Raw genomic sequence first — 27,141 nt, 5'->3', positions numbered from 1 at the left:
TGTTGAGCAGATAACACGAGAAGATCCCTTCATTTCATCAGGGAAATGCAATATGCCCTTGGCATTAAAAGCTGTCTTTGAAAAGATCTTACACAAATATTTAATTCAGTGCCGGGAAGAAAAGGGGTAGGGCGGAGTGTTGCCTCACAATACGTGAAAAAAAAATCAGCAATGGCTAGTCCAAATCAACATGGAATATTGTCAGTGGTGACGAAACCTGGGTCAATTAGTTCCACCCTGAAACAAATCAACTGTCGTCTGTGTGGGTGACCCCACCCCTGCCAAGTTCAAATAACAAGAAGCACTAAAAAACCAAATTAGCGTCTTTCCTCGCTAGATCAAGGCATTTAGACACTGGGACTCTTGATGACAGGCATACAGTCACGTCTGACTGCTGTAATATTCGAGGCTTGGCACAAACACCGTCCAAACACGGGTATTCGAGGGCTTACGCTGCAACATGACAAAGATCCTGTGCATACTGCCTCTGCGGTAACAGATTTCTTGGCACCAAAGAGAGCACTGCTGTTGTTGCAGCCACCCTATGTTCTTGACATCTCCCCATGCTAGTTCAGCCTGATATGGCCCTTCGTGGTCGGCTGGGCGTTAAGCAAACAAAATAACAAAATAATGCTAGTTCAGCTTGTTCTCGGATTTCACGAGGGCCATACAAGGTATAGCTGATGTCACATGCCGCGTCCCAGCCCTGAATGAGGTCGTTTGAGAGGATGGGGCGGGGATATAGCTCAGTTGGTAGCGCGCTGGATTTGTATTCAGTTGGCCGCTGTCAGCGCGAGTTCGATCCCAGGTTCGGCGGAAATTTATTTCACAGAGTCAACTTTGTGTGCAGACTCTCTTCGGTGTCCGAACCACCCCCCGTGTATACTACATTGGGTGTGCACGTTAAAGATCCCACGATTGACAAAAGGGTCTTTCCTGGCAAAATTGCTTAGGCACAATTAATAATTGTCTACCATACCCGTGTGACTTGGAATAAGGCCGTGAAAGGTAAATATGCGCCGACATGGCTGCAATCTACTGGCCGTATAAAATTTCATCTCACACGGCATCACTGCACAGCGCCTAGAACTGTACCCACGGAATATGCGCGATATAAGCCTCATTAATTGAATTGAATTGAATTGATTGATGGCCAGTTGGGTGTCGGCTGGGGAAGGTTTGGTCTAGAAAAATATGGCCTGGTTAGATTGTTGGTAGCCTATGTGTTTCCGTTTCTGAGATTCTAAATAATTATGGAACAGCCCACGTATGTTACCATAATACATATTTTGCCGATTTACTAATAGTGACTGGGTTATTTTGCTTTCAACTCGGTATTCCTGTGCAAAACGTTTCTGCAAATTTTGTACCTTCTAAGATGAATTCCCGCAAATTAGAGTGTAAGGCCCCTGTGCTTTCAGAATGTTGAAATGTCCAAAGTAAGAGAGCTACACGGTGAATCTTTTTTGTGTGTGTGCTGCTCACCATCCTTTGCTCCTGTTCACAACATAAACAACTCATCTTTTGTCAAATTAAACAAAATACTCCCTTTTTCATGCGCTGTCACATATGTGTCACAGTTGCGTATTTACATGCTCTTGTGGGATTTGCTATATTTCATTAACATTATTACCCCCCGCGGGTTAGGGGGAAGAATTTACCCGATGCTCCCCAGCATGTCGTAAGAGGCGACTAACGGATTCTGTTTCTCCTTTTACCCTTGTTAAGTGTTTCTTGTATAGAATCAGGGACCTATATTTAGGTCTATGATAGAATATAGTCAATTTTTGTAAAGATTTTAGTCAAGCAGTATGTAAGAAATGTTAAGTCCTTTGTACTGGAAACTTGCATTCTCCCAGTAAGGTAATACATTGTACTACGTTGCAAGCCCCTGGAGCAAATTTTTGATTAGTGCTTTTGTGAACAAGAAACAATTGACAAGTGGCTCTATCCCATCTCCCCCCTTTCCCCGTCGCAATATAACCTTCCTGGTTGAAAACGACGTTAAACACCAAATAAAGCGGAAAGAAAGAAAGAATTAACATTATATAAGCTGAGTTTAGTATGCTTGAGGGAAGAAAAAATCAATAAAAACACTGAAAATCCAAAAGATTGTTTGCCATGCTGGTTTGTTAGCGGTGTCTAACGTCACTGAGGGCCCTAAGCGCCATGTCATAGTGTCACTGACTTCAACTCAAAACTCTTTGTCTGTATTACCCAATATTGACGGACTGTGTGATGATATCTTCTGCTATGGTCTGTTGAGACAGTGATATCAAAATCGAGACCGGAGGTCGAGATTTTAATATCACTGTCGAAACAGACCAATAGCAGAAGATATCATCACACAGTCAGTCAATGTTAGATATATTGCTAATTCTCTGGACATTTTGTATTTACTGTAAAGAAATTACATAAGTATTTGTCTCAGTTTTGGCTGTTCCATATCCCTCCCTCTGATTATTATTTCTTTTTGTTCACTCTTTTCTTGTACTTTTCAGTATTTTAAAATGTCTTTCCTTTCAAAAAGTCTTTAGTCACTTGCTCAACTAAATTCTGGGTCAATTACATTTTCATACATATTTGTTTGTTTTTAAATGTAAGTGTTTTTGTTTTTGAAGTGGGGAAGCAATAAAGAGGTCGTCGATATCAAAACTGATATCGACGGAAATGTCGTCGATATCACTTTTGCACTGAGCTCAGTTTTGCCCAATTGACCAATGGAAATCCACGTAACATATGAAATAGCAATATTCCTTCCTAGTGTCTGTCTGTCTGTCTGCTATATGTCTGTCTGTCTGTCTGTCTGTGTCTTTGTCCCTCTCAGTCTCTCTCACTGTGTCTCTGTTTGTCTGTCTGTCTGTCTGTGTGTGTGTGTGTCTCTCTCTCTCTCTCTCTCTCTCTCTCTCTCTCTCTCTCTTTTTTTCATCCCTCATTAGTTTTCGGTTTGAAAGATGAGCAGGTTGTGTCAAACTAATGGTAAGAGGGCACGCACGAGCAACAGCACAACGGACTGCAGAAACAGAGAGAGAAAAACCTCAAAGCAAATAGGTTTCCATGCACATAATAGGAGGGTCGATCGATACAGAATTAGCAAACTGAGAGATCTTTTCAAGCAGCGAAATGGCTCGATTTGTAAGTAGTGTGAATGAAGCTATCATTAACATCCAGGCCTCAACAACAACAATAAATTCCATGATCCGATCGTCCCGACTTCACTGACTTCCAGTGCAAAAATACGAAACGAATTCAAAACTTCTGAGATAAATGGGACATTGAAGTACCAGAGGATCGCGAATGATCAAAACTAGTCGAAATTGTTCACAAGTTCTGTGGTTCTACCGAACGCAATGTGAAACCTTTTGTTTACATTCAAATTAACACTACACACATTGTGAGATTTTTTGCAGTGGTTGATCACGCCGTGTGTGACTCATTTGGAGATCATATTTGCTCATGACCTATAACTCCGGGAAATTGTTTAACATAATTGCCGATGGCATTTATTTGTTTATGATTATAGACAAACGCTTTGGTTGCCTCTGTTTTACCTTGAGGGCAATATTACTTGTTACAAAATTAAATTAAAAAAATAATCTTGTGTAACTGTGTCTGGTGAGGCACAGTGAAAGTCCTCTTTTTTACGTACACAGTCATGCTTTGTTTTCTTTCTTTCTCTTTTTTCCTTTGATACGAGCACATGCTGACGTCAATAAACCTTTGAAGCCTACAGTATGAAGTCGCATGCGAGCGTGCGCGCACACACACACGCACACACAAAAGCACGCACGTACGCACAAACGCATTGACATACACACACACACAGTAATAGTATGCGCACGCTTACGCGCGTGTCAAGTTCACACACTCACACACGCACGCACACGTATACACAGATATAATCGCAAAAACTACTTGATTTGTGAAATGTGTAAGTTTATTAAGTTTGAGAGGGAAAAAGTTACCTTGTACAACAAAACAAAACAAAACGACGAAGTGCGATACGTACAGGTTAATACACAGCTTAGTTCATGGAAAGGTCCCTACACAGCATAGGGATTATTACTGAAAAAGCAAAGGTCTGTAGCTCATGCACATACAAGCATATATGTGACAGCGCATGAGAAAAAGGAACACATTGGAATTTTTTGACAAGATGATTTTGTAATGTAAACAATAATGGATAACAAAACAAAAAACAAAAAAAAAACACACAGATTCCATGTATCTTTCTGGCATCATTAAAAATTTCCACTTTCTGGATTCTGTAGATTTCAAAAAGCTAAACATGTAAGAAGAACAGCAAATGATAACACGACTCCCCTTTCGTCATACTGAATATATATGAATTCCGAGCAAAGTATGTGCTGCTCAGTCTAGCTTCATAACAAATTGTTCGAGTGAGTGAACGATGACTTTCTCATATTGACCCAAAACTTAACCCAGCTGCGACCTGTATCAATCCATTTAGTTATCCATCCAAAGAATATTCCACAGATAGAAACTTGCTCCTTTCTTGATAGCTCAGTGAATTGTTTCATTTGTGATATATTTTGTCCATGAAACATAGTCATGCTGTGACTTAGAAATTTGACGAAAACGAGCCACACTTTTGTCTTGTCTGAAGATCATCAAACCCTTCCAATGCGTGACATGTGTAACCGAGTGCCGAAACACCACAATCACCTTTGGAGGCGAAGTCCAATCAAACAGGATTGAGAATTTTAGAGCTTATTTCTAAGCCCTATAAAAACTGCTATGCATTCGCAAAGGAATCCATGAACATACCGTAAGAGACAAAAGCCGCCAGACCCCATCACAAACAGAACTCTACAATCCACAGGTAGTCTCCCTGTCACACATGTGTAGGCTCTAACTTGAAAATATCTCACAAAACCTCAACATTAAGGTTCCCCCCTCCTTGTTAACACTTTCTAACACTCCTAATTACTTAGACTCTCTTGATTGCTCGGGTGAAGCAAAAGTCGGTAAATCATCACCTGCCATAGATTTTTAGCACCACGATGTGTCAACTATTTCAGTGGAAAATAATTCGTACACAACATGTATACGTTCGTACAGCCCTCATTTCATGCACTTAGTCAATGCGTACGAGCTTAATCAGGATATTTTCAGCAAATCCGGTATCGCACCCAAACCATGCCTTATTTTTTTGGGTAATCTTCTGTTCAAGCAAAATATATCAACGGGCAATGGATTTTGGTACTCACGAAGATTTCGGCGATTGGTTTTGATTAAAAAGCAAGAAAACAAGAAATGTTGAAAAATCATGCAGTTTCAGTTTGTCTCCTCTGCGTAATCATGGGGGCCGACTGGAGCCTTGGCAATTACTGTGCACATAGCCCAATCAATCAAACACCTTATTCTTGCAATATCGTGAAAGTGCGCTGCACAGCTCACATTATAGATTTTGTCTGACCAAGTGCAGGAAATAAGCGCGAACGAACGCATACATCCGGTATTCCGGTGTACGAACCATATTTTGCTGAAACAGTTGACACACCGTACGTAAGTACGTAACTCGAGAGCCTGCTGTGATACTTATGTCACCTTTTCCCAAACGCTGTCACATATGCCATTGTGGCTGTGTCAGCGTAACTCAGGTAAACTGCACTATTTCTACCATGATCTCTTTGTGTTTGTACGCATCCACTCACTGACGCACTTACCAGCGTGACGTCAGCCTGACATTCCCATGGACACTTTACGATATGACAATACATCTGCCTGGTTCCACATGCACGACTCAAAAACAATTAGTGCTGTTGTGACAGTTATTCAAAGCGATTTTTTTTTAACAAAAGCAAAGACTTCCACGAAGCTAAACTTAACATGTGAGTATAAAATTGGCCATTTCAGCCTGGGCATGACTTCAAACAAAGTCAATATCAAAAATGTATACGCAGAATTATCGCAGCAATACAATGGACAACTTTATTTGAAGAGGAAAGATTACAGATATCGTTAGACACAAAAGGGCATACACTCTTTCGGTTTATGGACACGTCCGTGGTTTAACTAGCACATGCAGGTATGTTCGACAACAAAGCAGCAACTTTTGATAAAAAGTAAATCTTAATTAAATACTCAAGTTGATACATCGTATCTCCTTGTCCGTTTTGCGGTGATTCTATACAGGGACAAAGTCTGAGGTAGAAGAGTGCTGGGATTGATTATCCGAGGGCTTCACAGAATTGAAGCATACGTACCCGTATTGTATAAAAGAACTTATAATACTGGTTTGATATATACATTCGAATGACCCAGTGGCGACAATAATAGTAAGTAATATGCACAACTGCCCCAGTGCAATGACTTTCAACATCATAAAGTCATGATCCCATCACAGAACTGGCGGGCTGGGATGATTAAAATTGTAACTTTAAGTAGGACGTAGAATACTAGCGAAAAAATGTCCTATGCATTATTTTTATGTGGTGGCAAAACAATGTTCACAATATTCGTTGTAAGAAATAAGGGGGTTGTGGAAGGGAGGGGAAAAGATTGAGAGGGGGGGGGGGGGGGGCAGGTTGCTCTTTATGCTGGTCTAGGAAACCATCCGTTAATGGTTTAGTACATGTAGTTGTTCTGTATTCGTAAGTCGCGGTGAATCGGGATCTTAAAAAGACGAAGAGAAATGAACTGGCCGCATTTACAACGTTGTCACAACAGTTGTCAAAAGCATGTGTCAACACTGACTGATCTGTAAGTTGTCCAGTCCTTTGTTTACTTGCAATGTTGGATTTTTGCATGTGGAGTGTCGTTATTTATCCCCAAAACAACAAAAGAGGGCGTGAAGCAGACAATCTGTGACAGACACCCCGTTGCTCAATTACAAACCAAACCCGCCATGGGCGACAAGAAGCAGAAGGCGTCTGTCGTGTAGCCACCGCGCATGCGCTGGCCAGGTGACCGCAAACACAAGCCAAGTCTGTTTACAGCAATCGATCATAATTATGTTTTTGTGACTGTGAAAGTCAGTTGAACCAGCTGAAGATTCGGTATGATTGTAAAGAGACCCGCGGAAAGCACGATTTATCCAGGCTGTCAGTGTAATACAGTGTAATTGTACATAAAGATCAACAAGTCGCGTAAGGCGAAAATACAATATTTAGTCAAGTAGCTGTCGAACTCACAGAATGAAACTGAACGCAATGCCATTTTTCAGCAAGACCGTATACTCGTAGCATCGTCAGTCCACCGCTCATGGCAAAGGCAGTGAAATTGACAAGAAGAGCGGGGTAGTAGTTGCGCTAAGAAGGATAGCACGCTTTTCTGTACCTCTCTTTGTTTTAACTTTCTGAGCGTGTTTTTAATCCAAACATATCATATCTATATGTTTTTGGAATCAGGAACCGACAAGGAATAAGATGAAAGTGTTTTTAAATTGATTTGGACAATTTAATTTTGATAATAATTTTTATATATTTAATTTTCAGAGCTTGTTTTTAATCCGAATATAACATATTTATATGTTTTTGGAATCAGCAAATGATGGAGAATAAGATAAACGTAAATTTGGATCGTTTTATAAATTTTTATTTTTTTTTACAATTTTCAGATTTTTAATGACCAAAGTCATTAATTAATTTTTAAGCCACCAAGCTGAAATGCAATACCGAAGTCCGGGCTTCGTCGAAGATTACTTGACCAAAATTTCAACCAATTTGGTTGAAAAATGAGGGCGTGACAGTGCCGCCTCAACTTTCACGAAAAGCCGGATATGACGTCATCAAAGACATTTATCAAAAAAATGAAAAAAACGTTCGGGGATTTTATACCCAGGAACTCTCATGTCAAATTTCATAAAGATCGGTCCAGTAGTTTAGTCTGAATCGCTCTACACACACACACAGACACACGCACACACGCACATACACCACGACCCTCGTTTCGATTCCCCCTCGATGTTAAAATATTTAGTCAAAACTTGACTAAATATAAAAAGGCATACAAGTGTAATAATCCACCGTCTACCGCTTTTGCCTTAAAGCGAGGAAACATACACAACTCGTCATTTATCACAAACTAACACTGTTCAAAGGAAAAGTGAAAATCGAAAGAATGCCGTGCTCGAATAAGAAAAGTAAGTTAAGATGCATTAGCGTACATTTCAAAAATGAACGCAGTTACGTTTACATTTGAAATACACTACAAAGCTAAATCTCAGATATAAGATATTAAGATGTGATATGCATTTCAAGAGAAGCTTGGATTCCGTATATTTGGAGACTTCAACGTGTGACTTCCCGCAAATCAGTCGACTTTACCTTTTCTATTCAGGAAACCGTTATCAGGGATTTAGAAAATTATCAACAGAATTCTTCGCACAAAAATCAGTCACAGGCATAATGCTCCCGAAGAATGTGAAAAAAGTTCACGAAATCACCCAGGGCAAAACTATCAAATATCGGCATGCCCTTACTTTTGCTCTCCTGGACAAGCGTAAGCAAGAAGCAAAGTCAAGACCTATGCTTTTCTGTGTGGATTCTCCTACATTCATTCGTAGTCCGCGCCTGTCAATCCTTCTGTCATTCTATCCGACCGGTCTTCATTACGTCCACACTAAACTGTGACTTTTGTGACGAGTCCTCACTTTAAATCTCTTGTGGTTGCTATGACCGTAGTCAAAGTCCCATCGCAAGCAGTATGTTCTCCATCTCACGTGGGCAAAGCCAACAGCTAGGAACGCCCTTGCTCCATTCGTCAACGAGTTCCGCAGAATAGCAGGGTCTTGTTATTATTGGAGGCTTGTCAGACATTGTCCTGTCAATGTACACCAATCACACGGTAATCATTTACTGATCAACAGTGAGATCGCGTGGACACCTCTCGTTGCAATTTGCTTTTAGCGTAGCTGGGTTTCCTTATTAATACAGGATCATCAGGAAATCGTCTATGCAGGTCCAGCACAGAGCGTAATCTCATGATGGTCATCGGAGCTTCTAATGCTGCAGTCACCAAAGCCGAGTTTTGCAGCTTAGCAGAATGTTTTTACTTACTGATGATAAGTGTTCGCCGTCTGGTTTACGAACGCCAACAACAAGAATACTTGGAAGTTTACTGGCCATAAAGTACAAAGTCTAAAGTGACATCGCACAGCACGTAGAAAACAAATCGTGTCAGCTCGCAGAGTCTACTTATTTCACTTATGTCGTTTAGTATGATGCCGTGGATTTACTGACGTCCGCCTCTTGGTCACCGAAATAAGAAGTGTATGCATGCGCTCATTCGTTTAGTACGAAGTCTATCGTGAGGTCCGCACAACATGCCATCCTCTCCTTGTGTCGGCGGTTAAACTCCTCGTCCTCCTCCGGGCTGAACCAGTTCCGCCAGTCACCCACCTGACCTGCAACACCAGCACATTCTTAGCGTGGAATTACAGCAACGCAAAGTTCTAATCTCACAACGTCGTTTTGGGTTCATACTAACTGTGCTTGTCATTTTCTAGGCAAAATTCAGTTTTGTAAAACCAATACCAACTCTTAAGCTGAGTAAAAAAAAAAAGAAAAAAAAAGTAATCCAATAAATCCTATGGTCTTTTGTGAAAAATCCAAGTATGTCTATTGCTACTGAGTAAATTCAGTTTCGATCAGTTTGTGTGTTGGGGATGGGGTGGAGGGGTGGGGTGGTATCCTTTGCCCAAAGGGTAAAAACAAAAAACCCAAAAGGCCTTAGATAAATAAGGCCTTATTTCCTAAAATAATTAAGGCCTTATTTCTTTAAGGCTTTATTTTTTGTAAAGACCTTATTTCTTTACGGCTTTATTTCAAAATAAGGCCTTAAAATAAATAAGGCCCTATATTTCTAAGGTCATATTGGATTAAGGCCTTAAAAAATAAGGCCTTAAGCTTATTTTTTAAGGCCTTATTTTTGTGCCTCTTGTATGGCAGTATGCCGTTACACAGTGCGAGCGCTAGAGGGAGAGGAGAGATAGTCAGTCAGACAGACAGACAGACGGACAAACGAACTGACGGACGGACAGACAGACAATCGGACAGACAGAAAGAGAGAGAGAGAGAGAGAGAGAGAGAGAGAGAGAGAGAGAGAGAGAGAGAGTCTGACAGACAATCGGACAGACAGAGAGAGAGATAGAGAGACAGACAGACAGAGAGAGAGAGAGAGAGAGTGTGTGTGTGTGTGTGTGTGTGTGTGTGTGTGTGTGTGTGTGTGTGTTTGTGTGTGTGTTTGCAAATGTGTCAGGATAGGTAGAGGTATAAAGGAGAGTACAGGTGCGACAAACGATTTCAACAAGTGTCATTATGTTGATCCTTTGGACGGACGGGCGCAGTGGCGTGGTGGTAAGACGTCGGCCTCCTAATCGGGAGCTCGTGAGTTCGAATCCCGGTCGCTGCCGCCTGGTGGTTTAAGTGTGGATATGTGTCCGATCTCCCAGGTCAACTTATGTGCAGACCTGCTAGTGACTTAACCCCCTTCGTGTGTACACGCAAGCACAAGACTAAGTGCGCACGGAAAAGATCCTGTAATCCATGTCGGAGTTCGGTGGGTTATGGAAAGATGAAAATACCCAGCATGCCTACTCAACGAAAGCGGAGTGAAGCTGACTATGCTCTCAAAGTATAGTGTGGGGAACCCAAATGGGCAAACGAGCTCACACGTAACCAGAAAATTTTGGAACGCTGAAGAAGAAGAAGAAGATCCTTTGGACATGTTTCTCTTATTCCATTTATTATTTCTTTTTTCGCGCACACACGCATAAATGATACGTTTGGGAGTGTGTGCGTGCGTGTAAGTGTATGTTTGTGTGTGTTTTCATCTGTATGTGTGATTCAGTTATTGTGTGTTGCTATTATGGTGAGCAGTAGTGATGCTCAGAAAAATAAGGCCTGTATTTTGTAGGCCTTATTTTCTTAACGACTTATTTTTGTAAGGCCTTACTTTCCTATAAAGCCCTTATCAAAAATATGTTGTTAAGGTCTTAACAGAAATAAAGCCTTATTTCCTTACGCCCTCATTTTTTTATGACCGTAAAGAAAATAAGGCCTTCTGTCTGAAAATACGGCTTTATTTTGAAAATAAGGCCTCATTTTTTTAAGGCTTTATTTCGGGGATTTTTGACCCTTTGTGCCAAGGATAGGGTGGCTTGGGAGGGGGGGGGGGAGTGGTAAAAACTTTACCTGCTAAGTCTATTCTGTTTGATTAATTTCTGCTTCAAAAGCTTCAAGCTAACCTTTCCTGTAGACGGAATGTATGAGACCATCTTCTCGCCATTTCTCGTTGCATTCTCGTTTGCAGCTTTTCATACGAGTGAAGGTGCACGCATGCGCAATGCTCTCTGCTGTGTCTAAGTCAAGCGGTTTCTTGAAGAAGGCGGCAACGCGGGTGACCTCTTTGAGTAGATCCTGAAAAAAGTGTGTGTGACAATACATGTACAACGATTTAGTGACTTGTCTTAGAAAACACGCCGTTGACGTGATACGCCGGTTTTTGTACCCAGGACATTTCTACGTCGTAGTTTACAGCAGATTAATACTATGAGATAGACAAATGGAGAGGGATAGACAGAAAGACATAAGGACAGACACACAGACAAAGACAACTGAGAGAGCTGGAGACAGAACAGCCGAATTATCCCCATGTCGATTTTTTTTTTTTTTAACTTAGGTAGCTTTAAATGACAGCAATGATAATGACCGCAAAGCGTGACGACGATACCATACGCGGTCAATACGCGTGAGACCTACAGTGAACCGTGATAGGTAATGAAGCTGGACACCAGTACAGGTCGCCATATTATTCTCTTTCTCGAGTCATTCTTCTCAACAAACAGAGAACACGCAAGTGCAAGACTGAGATGCTCACTGAGCCTGGCATGCAAGCGTTATAAATTCAAGCCAGACGAGACTGCAGGTGTCATTCAAACGCACTATATGTGTTTCATCTCGCTGAGGTTTTCTCTTCAGTTTTGTTAGACAAATCGATTATTACCGAATGAAACTGCTACAGATGCGTAGCAGTTGCCGCTTCACTCGTAGTCCTGTGTGGTCTAGTGGTTAGGATTTCTGGCTTTCACCCAGACGGCCCGGGTTCGATTCCCGGCACAGGAAATATTTTTTCATCTTTACCCTTTTGGTTCTTGGTTAGTTTACTTTTTCAGTTCCTTATTAGTTCGCAAAATGTATATGTAAACAGCACTGCCTCTAATGTTTTGACTGTGAGGGCGTAACACAACACTTACTGATTATATGGACAATTCAATACCCGGCTTGCCAACTCAGTTCATTTTCTCCCTCGGGTCCTTGTTCGTTATACATTTACCGTCCTTCTAAGTTCGGAGAAGTAATATAGTGAACATTAGCGAGATTTAAGAAACAGCACGTTTCGTTTTGCAGCTCGTTTCGTTTGGTGAATGAGTCACCCCGCGAAACGGAACGTGTAACGAGACGGCATAGGCCGCAGACAAGATTTAGATGTATTCACGTTTCGTTTCGGAATGAAAGGCCGGGCATGGCAGGATATGATCCGCTGACTGGGCATGGCATAATTTCAACTCCACGAGTCAATAAAGGATTGACATACTCGCATTGCACGCACAAGAGCTTCACATTTTTCAATTCATGCACCTGATCACATACGAAGCCAGAATAAAAATTCGATGCGATGACCTACTTCTGCTTCGCCATTTGCTTTCTCACCATGAAGTTGGATAAATGTACCAGGATCAGCACCCTTCAAAATATTTCAGTTCACAACAGTTGTCTACCTCCAATGAACACATTCTCAGCGCTGAAAGACTGTGAAAGGGTTGATGAATCTAGCAATGCATAAAATGGCCAACAAATAAAACTGTTAGTGTGCAAAAATACTCACAAAAGTTGACGAAATATTGTTCGTTTTTTGGGGGTGGAAAACGTGACTGCGTTTTGACGTTCCACGTTCCGTTTCAGTTGACCTTCACCTTTCCAGCGAGAGACCCCCGAAATAATGACGTTTACCACAACTTCAAAACGAAACGTCCCAACGTTTCGTTTCTTAAATCTCCGTAATAACTTTCAACATTTGTTCTTCTCGCACTTTTCGTTTGTGATTTTTTATGGGGGCGAGGACGCCCCCATTCTATACGGATAGTTTAGAGGTTGACCATGGGCAGCGCCATTTTGTTGTGAAATACGTCATCAGTTTGTGTACACAGGAAGTTGTGACATCCGTCACCCTATGGGAGGGGTGAAGGCAACATTGTTCATCTGTAGAAAGTTGTGAAATCCGTCACCCTATGGGAGGGGTGACGTCAAAATTGGTCATCACAGAGTTTGTGTAACACAGGAAGTTGTGAAATACGTCACCCTATGGGAGGGGTGACGTCAAAATTGTTCAACAAAAACATGATATGTCGCATTGTGCAGGGTCAACTGCAACAAACTCAAACCGAGCCATTCATACCTTTTTTATTTCTTATTTTTAGCACAGGTGTAGGAAAAATCATGAACCAAAATGTTATTTATTTTCTAATTTAACATTTTTTTTACAAATATGACCATGGTCTTTTAAACATACAGTGACATTAAACATTGTTATGTTAAAAAAAAGAAAAAAGAAATAAAGCTTTTGTGCACAAATCAGAAAATACATTGTACATTTTACCTACAGGCCAAACAGTGTCTGTTGGCGGCAGAGGGCCCAGCAAGTTGCTATTTTTAGATCGATTAAAAGTTGTCAAGAACAGGCGCTTACATTTGGATGTGTCCACTGATAGTAGGTTTGGTTGTGATCAATCAGAATGATGTAGGAATAAAAATGTATGACAGTTTGGTATGATGACATGTAATTCAAATATGCTGAAATGTAATATTATACATGATATAATAGTATTATGGCTGTTGCCATGACCATGAACCCCAAGAAAGGTTTAATGTTATGTAAAATCAAAATACCAAAATCAAGCACCTACTAATTTGGTCTACGGTGCGGCTTGGACCAAAAAAGGATGGACACGCAACTCGCTCAGCCAGCCAGCGCTGCGAGACTTACAGCGGCCAACTTCGCCGCGGCGCGCTCATTGGCTAAGTATTGAACTTGCGTCAAGGCCGATGCGCGTAGATTCCCAGAATGTTTACTTTCGGTTAGATTCTTCGACAGCATTCGCAGAGGTGACTGCCGTATTGTGTACCGCAGTCAGAAGTAATTTATTACTTTTGGGAGTTTAGTAACGTGATATCAGTTTTCAATTGTTCGTTCACTTATATTGCTTTCAGATTTAACACACAAGAAACAGTAGCACGGTTTTCGTTGCGAAAATGTGCATTGGCAGTGCTACGCGATCGAATTGTGTATTATGTACACGCGGTGTTCTTCTCAGGAAAAGACCGAAGCGACATGTGACGCCAGTCGTTCAGCCCGCGAGCGGTGGGATGGGGGGGGGGGGGGGGGGTTCACATGGTTTGTTTGTTTCAGAACCACACCCATATACACACATTTCACATGTAAACCATTTGTCCGCCCCCTGTCGATATTTATCGACTAAGTTCCTTGTTGTTTAGTTTGTTTAATCGCGTATACTCATACGTGCTGCAGTGACCTATTTTTACTCCCTAACGATAGTTCTATTCGTGAGTCCTCAGGCTTATGAGGCTGCACACTTCTTAACAATGTGCGGCCGGGTTCACGTAAGGATCTGCACTCATTAGGAAATATGCGCGAACACGGAAGCTACATCTCAACACATGCGGGTGCACTTCTGCAAATAGAATGTTTACCTTTATTCGCACACGCACACCGCCCGAAGCAAGGTTGCAAGGGTTAAAAAGCACAAGAATGACTAGAGGCGTGAGAAGCACTCGGTCATAAATATCAGTAGTTTCAGGCGACGTTCACCTGACAGGCTTTGTTGATGACTTGTCACTCATATTATGTGCGATGCAATGACAAAGACGACAGAACAGAACAGAGAGAGAGGAGAGAGAGAGAGAGAGAGAGAGAGAGAGAGAGAGAGAGAGAGAGAGAGAGATAGATAGAGAGAGAGAGAGAGAGAGAGAGAGAGAGAGAGAGAGAGAGAGAGAGAGAGAGAGAGATGAAAATGTGGGATTTCAGACTGATTAATTAATAAACATCTTTGGACGTACAAAACAGAGAAAAGGCGAAAACAAAAACAGTTTCGATTCAAATCATGGACCTCAACAAAAAATTAGGTAATTAATTGAGTTGTGGCGCATTTTCTTTGTCAGGGACATAGCACCTCTGTCGTTTGAACACGGTGAGTACACACTTTGTGTGTGTGTGTGTGTGTGTGTGTGTGTGTGTGTGTGTGTGTGTGTGAGTGTGTGTGTGTGTGTGTGTGTGTGCGCGTGCGTATGTGTATGTATGTGTGTTTGTGTGCGTGCGTGTGCGTGCGCGCGCGCGCGTGTGTACATATGGTGTGTGCGTGTGTGTGTGTGTGTGTGTGAGTGTGTATGTGTGCGTGTTTTAGGAGTATAAGAATTATGAAGATGATTACGTCGACGACATTGAGGTTTTGTTTGTGTTGGTTGTTTGTTTGTTTGTATCGCAGCCATCGTCTAGACTTGTATACACCATCCGCGCGGAAGCGATTACAAATACTGACTTACTCTCTTCATATCCTCGTACTTGACGATAAGAATATTCCTGTTGCCTTGACTGCGCAGGTACCATGACGTCACGTGTTCGTACCAGTCGCCGTAATACACTGAAACAAAAATGTTATAGACTAAATCAGTAAATGTAATACCGGAACAGACCAGACACTGACGACCAGACAAGACAAAGAAAAGAATGAATTTCAAAAATAGCGGAGAGCGGGGTAAGTTGTAACACTTTTTACTCTAACCGTCTTCCCGCTCTTACCTAACTGTATGACAGGACTCTGTGATCCCTACATCGGTATGATGAGAAATCCCTCCTCTTTAAGGAGATCATGTTGATTTTATACATGTTTCAAGTGTAACGATACTTCAAGAATTGTTGCTTTATAAAATTATATTGTTAAGTTATCTGCTCGCCCTCCCCGACGCCCCCCCGTGTTACAACTAGCCGCATCACCCCAAGTCTAAGCGTCACAAAAAAAGGGCATATAATTTTGGGCGCAGACAATCTAGGACATTAAAGCCTCTGTCAGCAACTCTTGGCGATACAGTGTTACACTTACATGTCATTTAAGATTTGTTGTGAATAACGTCCGTAAATTTACCAACACAATAAAACTCACACCCTTTGAAACCTGACTTTTTCACATGGAAGGGGGGGGGGGGGAGAGGGGTGGGGTGGGGGGGGGGGGTGGGGTCACTGTACAGGAAAGCTGTTCAGTCAGCCACGATACGAACAAGTATCGTGTTTATGCGCGAACGACTTTCATTGCTCCATTTTAACCTCTGACACATTAGATTCCAGATCGCAGATGCTATCGCCCATTCTACGTCCAAGAAAGCATCGCATGTGAAGGTAATTCACGATGAGTTGACGTCAGAGAACAACAATACCTGCTGTGTACCACAACACCATGGCCGTTAATCCACTTGTTTCTTGTTTGTGTGTTTTTCCCGACTTGTCATGTTTGCGTTTTGTAATGACACCAAAGAGCGCAATTCACCGCTTTCCAGTTTCCGTCAAAACAGAAAACTATGCCTGACGTCAAGCCTGCTATGGTCAGCAATGCGTAAAACAAGTGACATTTTGTTCATAGAAAAACAAAGAGATAACTGACCACTCCTCTTATTGACAGTTGACGTCATGGAACCACAGGTTTATGTTTGCGAGTTGCTGACACGAATTTTCTATTGTTAACCCGGCAGTGTGGTATTACCGAAGTACTGAAGTACTGAAGTACTGAAGCCTAACTTATCTCAGTGCAGCAAAAACAGGTGTGTGCACGCGTGCTCTCTCTCTCTCTCTCTCTCTCTCTCTCTCTCTCTCTCTCTCTCTCTCTCTCTCTCTCTCTCTCTCTCTCTCTCTCTCTCGTAAAGCGAACGACACAGACAGGGATGGTGTCACATAAACCTTCCATCATGAAACCCTCCTCCTATATTATATGTCATTGTAACACACAATTTTAGCATATAAACACCTCATGTCCCCAATAGGCTCTTGTTCCTGTGAGAACGTTAAACTTAAATTAGCCAGCCAGTGACACACACATATTGTGACCTTTAAGGCAAAACTGGGTCAGTACAAGTGACAGAGATCAAATTTCATTCCATCTCGTGTAAAAAGAACAGCCCAGGAAAGGCGCCGCACTGTGACGCCCCACAGAGCAATGAAGCCTTCCTTAAGATAAGACAGAGGATCGGCGTAGGAAACGAAAGCTTTTGGTTTAAATCAGATTTTAAGTTTAATGTAAGGCCGACCAAAGAAACTCGAGACAACCCCGCTATGATGTCTGAATATCCGCAGTGGAGAAATTGGTCGTATCTACTGGGGTGCGTAGGCTATAGGGTCAGTGGCTGATATATAACAAGGTTTCACAAGGATGCCATTGACGAAACTCGGTTTATGGTGACATTTCCCAACACAAAGGTGTCCCTAACTCATACTGGATGTTCGAAACTCAAAAGATTATTCTTGGAGCATCGTGCACAACCACATATATTAACTCATCTAAATATTTCTGATGTATTTCATAACGTTAACTTTATAACTATTTCTCTTATCTGACCACCTCACCTTTATATATGTCTAACTAGATGATTACCCGCTGCGCCTGGGACCCGGCTTTGCCGGGTGTACGCCGGCTTTGCCGGCGCACGAAGGAAGGGAGATCTAAAAATAGTAACGTGCAGTGACCTTCTTAAAATAGTAACGTAGTAACGGGAATATGGATTGACGCCACACGAAGGAAGGGAGATCTAAAAATAGTAACGTGCAGTGACCTTCTAAAAATAGTAACGTAGTAACGGGAATATGGATTGACGCCACACGAAGGAAGGGAGATAAACGCGCAAAACAAAACACTGGAGAAGATAAGGAAGAGTTACTGGGAATGGATATAGTGGATCTACAGAAAAACCAAAATCGGTTCAGCGCTGCGCGCTGAGAGCACGTGTTGAAATATCTCATCGATGAGGTTGTGTCCGGGGTGTAGCTGAATACGGTCTCCAAATTTGAAAAAGATCGACCGAGAACTTTGGCCGTGCATCGCGAACAGACACACAGACACACAGACACTAGTCGCATATATATATAGATATCTGATAACCCTAACTGCTGGTAATGACTCAAGGAAATCTGCAAGCGATTTTTTGTTCCCTTGTATTTCTTCTTACAATGCTCTGAACGATCGGATGTTTTGGCGTTGACTTTTGGATGTTGTACGCAGAGAGTTTCCACTTACTGCGCCACCTAGGGTAAGGCCGAGTATTTTTCTGCAGTTGTACAAACCATTACCATTGGTGGATCCGTGAAAACTGAATCAGGCCAGTTCAATGGGAGTATCAATGATGCCTTTTTGTTTGAAGGAAAAGCTGTCCGGGAAAGTTGTTGAGGTGGGATCGTTTTAGGATGCCTGGATGGGTTGGGCAGCTAGGAGCGGTGTAATGTTGTTACATTTCCCGAAAGCAGGAAACGGCTTCCTTACAGCAACAACAACAATGACAAGGTAGAGAAGAAAGAAACTGAAGAAGAAGAAGAAGAAGAAGAAGAAGAAGAAGAAGAAAGAGAAACAAAATCAACAACAACGACGTCGACGACGATAAACGTCACTATGACAACCAGGAGGAGGGCAGTCACGCTTTGAGCCAGCAATACGTAGTTCTATAAACAACAACAACAACAACAACAACAACAACAACAACAACAACTCACCATTTCCATCCATAAATAGGCCCAGGAAGTCGGAGAAAGACAAGCGGCGAAAGTCGTCTGTGACGGAAGCCAGATGGTTGTACGCCGACACCACAGCGTCCTTAGGATTTCTCAGCACGTAGATGACCTTGACCCCTTCTTTCTGGAACACCCCGCGAGGCGCGTGCTGCAATGGTAAGTGCGAGACCAGCACGCGCTGAGAGTCACGTGTCAGGTCAGGTGACTGCAGATCCTCAAAGTCAACGAGAAAGCGTTCCATGATGTCTTTCTCGAACTCTGGTTTGTTCTTCAGCACCATGTTGACCATCTCCCACAGCCAGTGGTTGCCTGGCAACACAAATGAATAATAAAAAAACCTAGGATGACGTCATTTGTGAGATGTTCTGTGTTCACAATACTGTTGTGTATAACATGCATCGCTTGGTAACTGACTCTGCTCATGGCCTTTGGTTTACACAAAATTGTTTAAAAGGGAGCACAAGTTAAAAACGCATCATAAGTGCTCACATAATCTTACCAAACGTTTCATGACGGTATCTGATCAATAAAATGCGAACTCAAATCTTGATAAATGCCAGTATATCAATTTAATTTAAAATCAAGAAAACGCAGACGAAGGAAAAAGGAGCGAGGGGAAAATGAGAAGGGAAAAAGCGGAAAATAAATAACAGACAGTAAGCTTATAGGGAGCTAACTATTAAGCCTCGTGGCCTTTGACGGTGTGCACTGTGAACACTCATTTGTGTGACTCACCATCTCAGATCTGGACAGCCATTTGCAACCTAACTCATTTTGAAATTTAAAAAACTAATTCATCAAAAAAGTCCATTTCACCATAACAAGAAGTCATGGTGTTGGTTTTTGGTTTGTGACCAAGTGGAGGGATGGTCTCATTCCAAGCAAAAGCAAGGTCAGAGCTGAGATGGTGAGCCAAACTGTTTTCACGAAAAGGAGTGTGCCCTGAGCTGGAGTATCTAAAAAAAAAAAAAAAGCAACACTTGATTTGAAATCGCAAGTTTCCTCACGTGCTGAAGGCTGTCCCAGGCTTAACTAGCGGGTCTCAAAAGGCATCATCTCACATCATGGTGGTAATATTTATAAGGGCCAGTGAAGGCATAAATATACGGTATCTCAGGAGGGCAAAAGGTTGACAGGACTACTGTACAATGGACAGACCTCCATCTTAACTCTTTTCTGTCACTTCGGTCAGATTTGCGAGATGCCAGAGGATCTTGCAGTTAGAACTGCAAACGACAGCATGTATGTTCTGTCATGTTTATTGCAACCCTTGTCATCCCCGTCAGTCATGTTGGTCATCAGGTCAAGGTCTATTCTGTTTCCAAGGGGTCAAAATGTCAACATTAGTACAAGGCCATTTCTATTTCCCAAGGGTCAAAATGTCGACATTAGGGCAAGGCCATTTTTATTTTTTAATAGTCAAAATTTCGACAAGGCCATTTCTATTTCCCAATGGTAACAAATGTCGACAAGGCCATTTCCCTTTGCCAATGGTCAAAATGTCGACATTAAAATGCGTACATGGTATCCTACTCATGACATTTAAGCTCGGACTCATTAGGGGCGTGTTTGTATTTTATTTAAATTTTTAAATTTTGGTGGCTACCAGAACCAGAAATTAAGCGCCTCAGATTTTCAGCAGGTCTTATTTTGGACATTTAGACCCGATTTTTGAGACCTCTTCAGCTAAAGACCTGTTGTATATTGTCTCTAAAAACAACATACACAACACTCACGCATTAAACCTGTCAGATCACTGGCATTAAGCGCAGATTCATGAGACATGAATAGATTTAATCACAACTTTTACCTTTGCACAGTAGTAGACCAAAGTCAAGCATGTCAGTCAGTGTGTAGCCGTCATTTTATGTTTGGCGTTTAGTGCAGTTTCGTGAGAACAGTTGCCACCAGGTTGGGAAAAAGAGCCTCAGAGTACAAAAGAGTAACACAGCTTCCAGCTTCTTTTTGTATCATGCGGCCAGAGCATACATCAGAGTTTACCTTCTTAACTTTAACAGTGACCTTGACCTCACTGCCCTGAATCTTGACCCACAGCAAGCTATTCTTTTATCATGGACTCTCTTATCACTGTCGGGCAACCACTGAGTCGTCTGTCGTCCAACCCACAGAGAGGCGTCAAGCGGTGTAGCATGCCGTTTTGACCCCCACCTGGAAGTGTTCCCCGGGGAACGCTTCGGTAACCAAAAATGCCCCCCCCCCCCCCCCCCGGGAAAATTTGGTGTCAATAGTATGGCGCACAAGTGTGTCGCCCGGGAGACAGTTTGTGACACCACGTGTCCCCCACGTGCTGTATGTCCCCCACCCCACTCTGAAATCGTCCGAAATCCCGAAACGTCTCCCACGTCTTTCTTTCCTCTTCTCTCCTTTGGGAATCTCTCTCGTCTGGTTTTCAGTACTCTCTTTCTGTCAGGTGAAGAAGGTCAAGCAGGTAGGATGGAGGCTCCGGATACAATATTTACACCAACTCGCTCGGCCTACTCCTTTCTTTTAACTCCCCCCCTCCCCCTTTTAGCCTCCCTAACGCTAAGGCTTTTGTTGAAAAGATATATATATATACAAATTTGAAATTATCTGTGACGGTTGGTATTGTAGTGGGAAGAAAGAAGAAAGAGAGCAAATTATGTACAGGGAGAGAGAGACAGAGAGATTGATTGTTTGTATTGATCTTACGTAAAGATAAAAGTATTAGACAAATCCCAGTCATACTTGAACTGTCCTAACTATACAAGTACACCTAGAACACAAACACAAACTTGGTAAGAGAGTAAGAGATTCACGATCACACACACACACACACACACACACACACACACACACACACACACACACACACACACACACACGTAGGAGGGGAGGGGGAGAAGGGTTAAGAAAAATGGGTTGGGGACGTTATTGGATGGGGGACGTTTTCAGAGTGTTGGGAGGGGGGGGGGGTGTGGAGAGGCAGCAAAGTTGCGGGCACATTTGGGTCCTAAATTGTCCCCCGGGAGACCCACCGGTGCCTGACACCAAATGGTCCCCCAGAGGACACTTCCAGGTGGGGGTCAGAACGGGAACGGAACGGGGTCAGAACGGGAACGGAACGGGGTCAGAACAGGAACGGAACGGGGTCAGAACGGGGTGTTACATCGGCACAATAGGCCACAATTGGCACAGAATTAAACCTGTTGACCGGTTCAACGCAAAATCAATGGGCCAAGATTGAAAATCAATTGGTCAGCACGTCAGAAATTCAATAAGTAGGCCTAACTTGACCGGTTCGGAGCAAGAATGATCGACCATTACAAATTGTAGTGCGTCCGTGACCAACGACCGAATAAACCTTGAAGATCAATCAATCAATCAATCAATCAATATGAGGCTTATATCGCGCATATTCCGTGGGTACAGTTCTAAGCGCAGGGATTTGTTTTAAATTTTTTTCAAATTTTTTTTTTATGCAAAGATCTAGATAGCTCCAGTCTGGGGAGTGTCACAGAGTCTAACGACCCTGTGTGGGGTCAGCGATCAATCCGTCTATGCTGTCAGTCGTTTAACACGTGATACCCGCACCTGTCTACGATGATTAAATGTTACCTTCATTTATGTAAGTTGACAGGTCATAATCACCTATCTTTCACGCATTGTGTTGGTGTGAAAAGGAGCAGATGATAGAAGAAAAGGATGGGGAGTATGTCGCGTGTGATTTTGATGTGTGCCTTCCAAAAGGCAGGTGTGTTTTAAGGAGCGCCAAAGTGCGAAATAAACATAAGTAGTTTTCTTAGCTGAGTTGATACTTTCATGAACTCCTTGGCATACAGGACACACACAACTACACACGCACACACCTTCGCACGCACGAATGCAATCACACATACACAGTGACACGCACGCACGCACGCACGCACGTACGTACACAGACACACAATAACACACGCACGCACGCACGCACGCATGCACGCACCCACGAACACACGCACACACAACACACAATAGTGGTACGAGATGTGTCCTTGTAGCGGCCTAGAGAGAGCGAGAGCAGACTGTAACTCAGATTTATTTCTGGCGTCACCCCATGCATCAAACGCACGGTCATTCCGTCCAAAACTTCACCTCCAAAATAGTCTGGTGTCACTCAAAATGATGTTAGCAGCTTAAGTTCTGACTTGAAACAAGAATTATTCCGCACCACAATATCTTGCTTACTATAAAGACACATTCCTAACCGTGAAAACAATTCGGCTTGAGCACCATCTCGGATCTGCCCAGGCTTTTACATGAAAATAAGAACATCCCTTCATTTGGACATATACTAAAAATTTACATTCTGGCTGCTTTATGTGTATAAAATAGTTGTTTTTTATGAATTGATTTCGCAGATTGACACCAGGGGCTTTTAAGAAATTAATATACACACACATAATCCAAACCCGGACAGAAAGCACCCAGACTGTTGTTTTTTGGAAAACATCCTTCCCCCGAAAGCGGCGTATGGCTGCCTAAATGGCGGGGTAAAAACGGTCATACACGTAAAATTCCACTCGTGCAAAAAACACGTAGTGTACGTGGGAGTTTCAGCCCACGAACGAAGAAGAAGAAGAAGAAGAAGGTAAACATCCAAGTGAAAAGGAGGCCTTATCCCATTTAAAGGCCTGGCTAGATCTAAAATATTTATTGTGAGCCGAATCCTTTACACGGGAAGGGCTGTGACTTGAACACACACGGCAGTCCCCGGCTTTTTCTGAGTACGATTTATGACAAGAGTAGAATAGATGTAAAGACATTTTTTTTTAGTCATAAATTGACTTCACGTAAAAAACGATAACAGATGAATCGCACCTGCACATAGAACGGGGTACAGCCAAAACTGTACTGATTGGTGCTTACATGGGTGTGGTTAGGTTGGTAAATCTGAAGAGAAAGAAGGGGGGGGGGTGAGGAGGGGAGTATGGGGTGTGTGTGTAGTGTTTGCATTATAAGGTCAGAGGTGGCACGGAATTTTTGTCCAAAAACTTGTTTTGGGTTCTCACCTTTTTTAGAGTACTTTGAAGACCATAGAATCATTGTGTGATGATTAGTTTGTCATTGTCATCCTCTTCCTTGCAATAAAATGATGATTTTCAATCATTTCGACATTTGACATCTTTATGGAAACTTTAGACGCTGTTTTCTCATAATCATTTTTCAGAGCATCAGTGCCGTCATTGGAAAATACTAAACTTCTTGACTAACTGTTCAATCTTTTGTTTTGTGTGTGTATCTTCACCAGACATTATATGTCTATGCAATGACAGAGAGACTTTCTATGAATTACCGAGGAATGATTTTAGAAATTCTGTCTTATTTCCAATATGTATTTGGTGCCAATCATATTCACCCAGGAAACAAAATATTTTCATAAATACGAAGAAAAAGCTCTATTGGGACCTGTTTAGAGTGAAGCAAAATATACTTCTACTGTGTATCTAATTGTTCTTGGAGATGAAGGTTTCCCAGAACTAAACGTTTTACCCAAACACTTCGCAAAAAAACGTCAATTCTGATCCATACATAACGAACATAGATCTTTTTAGAAGAAAAGAAAGAAAAAAACTTAAACAAAACACTTTTCTGAGTTTAAAAAGGTTTGAATTCCGAAATTCTCATGGGTTCCGCCTGCTAGCGTTGCCAGTGGATAAATGCCAGCATTGAAAAATCATTCCATGAACAGAATCGAGACACACACGGAAAAGAGCTTGCATAGCAAAACCTTTCTTCTATTTACAATTGCTTAATTAATTAGCAATTTTGGGTTTATCATCGCAGGTGCGCCTAAACTACAGCACAGCAAATATCCTTCAGAATTCTTATGGTTAAATTCGCCAGAAAACGTCTAAAAAATGACTCCTTCTAAATAATACATGTCCCTCTAAAAAGGCACATAAAATGAGGAAGTATGACCTTTGAGTAGCGAGAACAGAATTATTGCAAAGATGCATTCAATCCTCACGACCGAACTTATTAGTTACGAGTATTATGCTTATTTAATTCCTACTTCTTAATTTCTTTCCTTCTCCATTTTTCAATCTTTTTTGTTTTCTCTTTCTTTCATTTTTCTATATTTGGAATTACTGTTAGAGACATTGATAACAAAAAAAAATACCCGGAAAATTACAGAATTAAAGAAAAAAGAAATCTTTTAACACACCACATTTTACTAACAAACACACTCAGACCCTAAGACAGACACAGGCAAAGAGACACAGTGACACAGAGACACACACACACACATACACACACGCGCGCACACACACACACACACACTCACACGCACACACACACACACACCAACTGACCAGATTTAGGATAACCAAAGATCCAGACGTCATCCTTGCGGCACGGGAAGTCTTGCACCCGCTTGAGGTGGGATGAGTACCCGGGCATGGGCGGGTACAGCACCCCGTCCATCTTGAGGTAGCACAGACTGTGGCCAGCACCACTTCTCATGATGACCACCTCGCCGCCGTCCTTCTGGTCGCCTTCGCCCATAGACGTGCTGAACGACTCCCCCAGTGTGCTAGCGATGGGCTCGTGCACACAACGCAACTGATTCTTCTTGGTGTCGGCGGTGAAACACAGGGCAGACGGATGGAACGTCCGAAGCCAGATTGGTGAGAAGGTTTTAGTAAGTAACGCGCGGAAAATGTTGGCCTCACGTTTGATCAAATACTGTGGGTTGTTTTCAAGCATCTGGTGATGAGAAAAGATTGACTGACGGCGTTTGACAAGTCAAAAGTCTTTCGATCTCAGCAGCGACGATGTTGGGAATGTTTGTGAGACTGACCAGTGTTTGCTTGTGTTGGCCTTTTCGCTGTTCTCAACTTCTCGACTTTTCAGTAAAACTAATGGTCAAACTTTTAATCGTATTTCTGTAGTTCAATGTTGATGAAATTATATTCAGGGGTGTAAAAACAGAAAAGCTGAAGCTGTCTTGGTTCAAAACTATAATTTTTCTTTTCGGACACAAAGTTGCTTCCAAAAGAAAATTAATAGGCTTCGAGTTCTGCCTGCAGCCAACTGTGTCCAAAGCCTTTTGCAGGGCGCGCACTGTTGCACAATGTACACTAAATCAACATCCGCCGTGAAAACCACTGCCTCGGGGAATTGTTTAAGTCGATTTTCTTCTCAATAAGAATGTAGATCGTATGACTCACAAACGATGCAGATGTAATCAGCTATTATAATAATGCCTGCTCGTGGTAGCGATACGTGTGTTTATATAAAAAAAGTTATGTTAACTGTTCAGATCTTTGTGAATGAATCGTTGGTGACGCATACAAACAATGACTCGGCTTTATACGTAGAAGTTTAATTGCCACAATAACTGCAGCTCGATTTTGTCTTTTATACTCACAGCAGAAAGAGAACAGAACAACCCCGTTTCATTCACAAAGTCTCCAAAATATCACAGCGTGATCGGGAGACAAGCAATGCGTAGCGAAGACCTGTCACGTCTGGTCGTCACGCCGGATGACTCTCGTCGAGTGGCGATCACACGCTTTTGTGGACGTCAACTTTATGGTTCACTGAACAATGTCATAGAAACAGGGGTGGGGTTTCTCGACGCCACACCTCCTTACGCCGGCGTCAGTTAGGATGTTTCAAATGGATACATCTTACTCGACGCCAAGTGAATGGGTAGAAATAATGCCAATCTGGCAGCAGTTTATCACTCAGAATATGTTTTTAGCTTAGCACGTCATCCATTAGCCCTTATCTGACGTTTTATCGAACAACACATCGCGGTACTATTGTACTAAGGACATGTTTAGGGTCTCAGAAAAACACAACGGTACCAAGATTAACAGATATGTTCAAGTTTTAATGTAAACTACAGAAAGTCAAGAATATATCTGTGTTTGATGGGTTTTTATGATAAATCCAAAACAAATGGACTGCTCAAGTTTCAAAATCAAGCCAAACAATAAGTTTAACGAAAGAACATTTGATAGAAAACGTCAATCAACACCTTTTTACATTCAGTCAAATTTCGACTAAATGTTTTTATATAGACCGGAAATCGAGAGCCGGGAAACCTTAGTGCGCCGTAAACTTTTATGACAAACCGGATGACTTCATCAAAAAAACATTTATCTAAATATTTGGCATAAACATATCTTTGGTAGTTTCCATGAAATTACTCTACACACACACATGCGAACATAGTACCTAATGTGCATAAACCGACTTTCTTTCATTTTGAGCACAATTTTAGAGTAAGCATGAAATCTATAGATATATATATATATCTTAAAATTACAGACTTTTTAAAAAATGTTCCCAGGTTTTAACCTA

At 42.0% G+C, this 27,141-nt stretch overlaps 1 protein-coding gene and 1 non-coding gene across 2 annotated transcripts; one reads left to right on the top strand and one right to left on the bottom strand.

Annotated features, from left to right (window-relative positions):
• Window positions 1-9,166: 9,166 nt before the first annotated feature.
• Window positions 9,167-25,536, bottom strand: LOC138961219 (sulfotransferase 4A1-like). Its single transcript, XM_070332819.1, has 5 exons — window positions 25,143-25,536; window positions 18,790-19,116; window positions 15,585-15,682; window positions 11,213-11,384; window positions 9,167-9,370 (listed from the first exon to the last, which is right to left on the bottom strand). The coding sequence occupies exons 1-5, from the start codon at window positions 25,534-25,536 to the stop codon at window positions 9,249-9,251; spliced, it is 1,113 nt and encodes a 370-aa protein (XP_070188920.1). The 3' UTR covers window positions 9,167-9,248.
• Trnae-uuc (transfer RNA glutamic acid (anticodon UUC)) lies at window positions 12,018-12,089 on the top strand. The gene has a single exon. It is a non-coding gene; the product is annotated as a tRNA-Glu (tRNA).
• Window positions 25,537-27,141: the final 1,605 nt, after the last annotated feature.

Source organism: Littorina saxatilis, linkage group LG3, assembly GCF_037325665.1.
Source record: "Littorina saxatilis isolate snail1 linkage group LG3, US_GU_Lsax_2.0, whole genome shotgun sequence".
Classification (NCBI taxonomy): Eukaryota; Metazoa; Mollusca; class Gastropoda; order Littorinimorpha; family Littorinidae; genus Littorina; species Littorina saxatilis.
This window is presented reverse-complemented; position numbering and strand designations above follow the sequence as displayed.

Excerpts from the sequence above, each read along its gene's own strand:
- LOC138961219 (XM_070332819.1), bottom strand. The coding sequence starts at position 25,536 with ATGCTTGAAAACAACCCACAGTATTTGATCAAACGTGAGGCCAACATT. Across the intron at positions 15,683-18,789 it reads CCTATTTATGGATGGAAATG|TGTATTACGGCGACTGGTAC; the intron begins GTGAGTTGTTGT and ends TTTTTGTTTCAG. Across the intron at positions 11,385-15,584 it reads AGTACGAGGATATGAAGAGA|GATCTACTCAAAGAGGTCAC; the intron begins GTAAGTCAGTAT and ends CACTTTTTTCAG.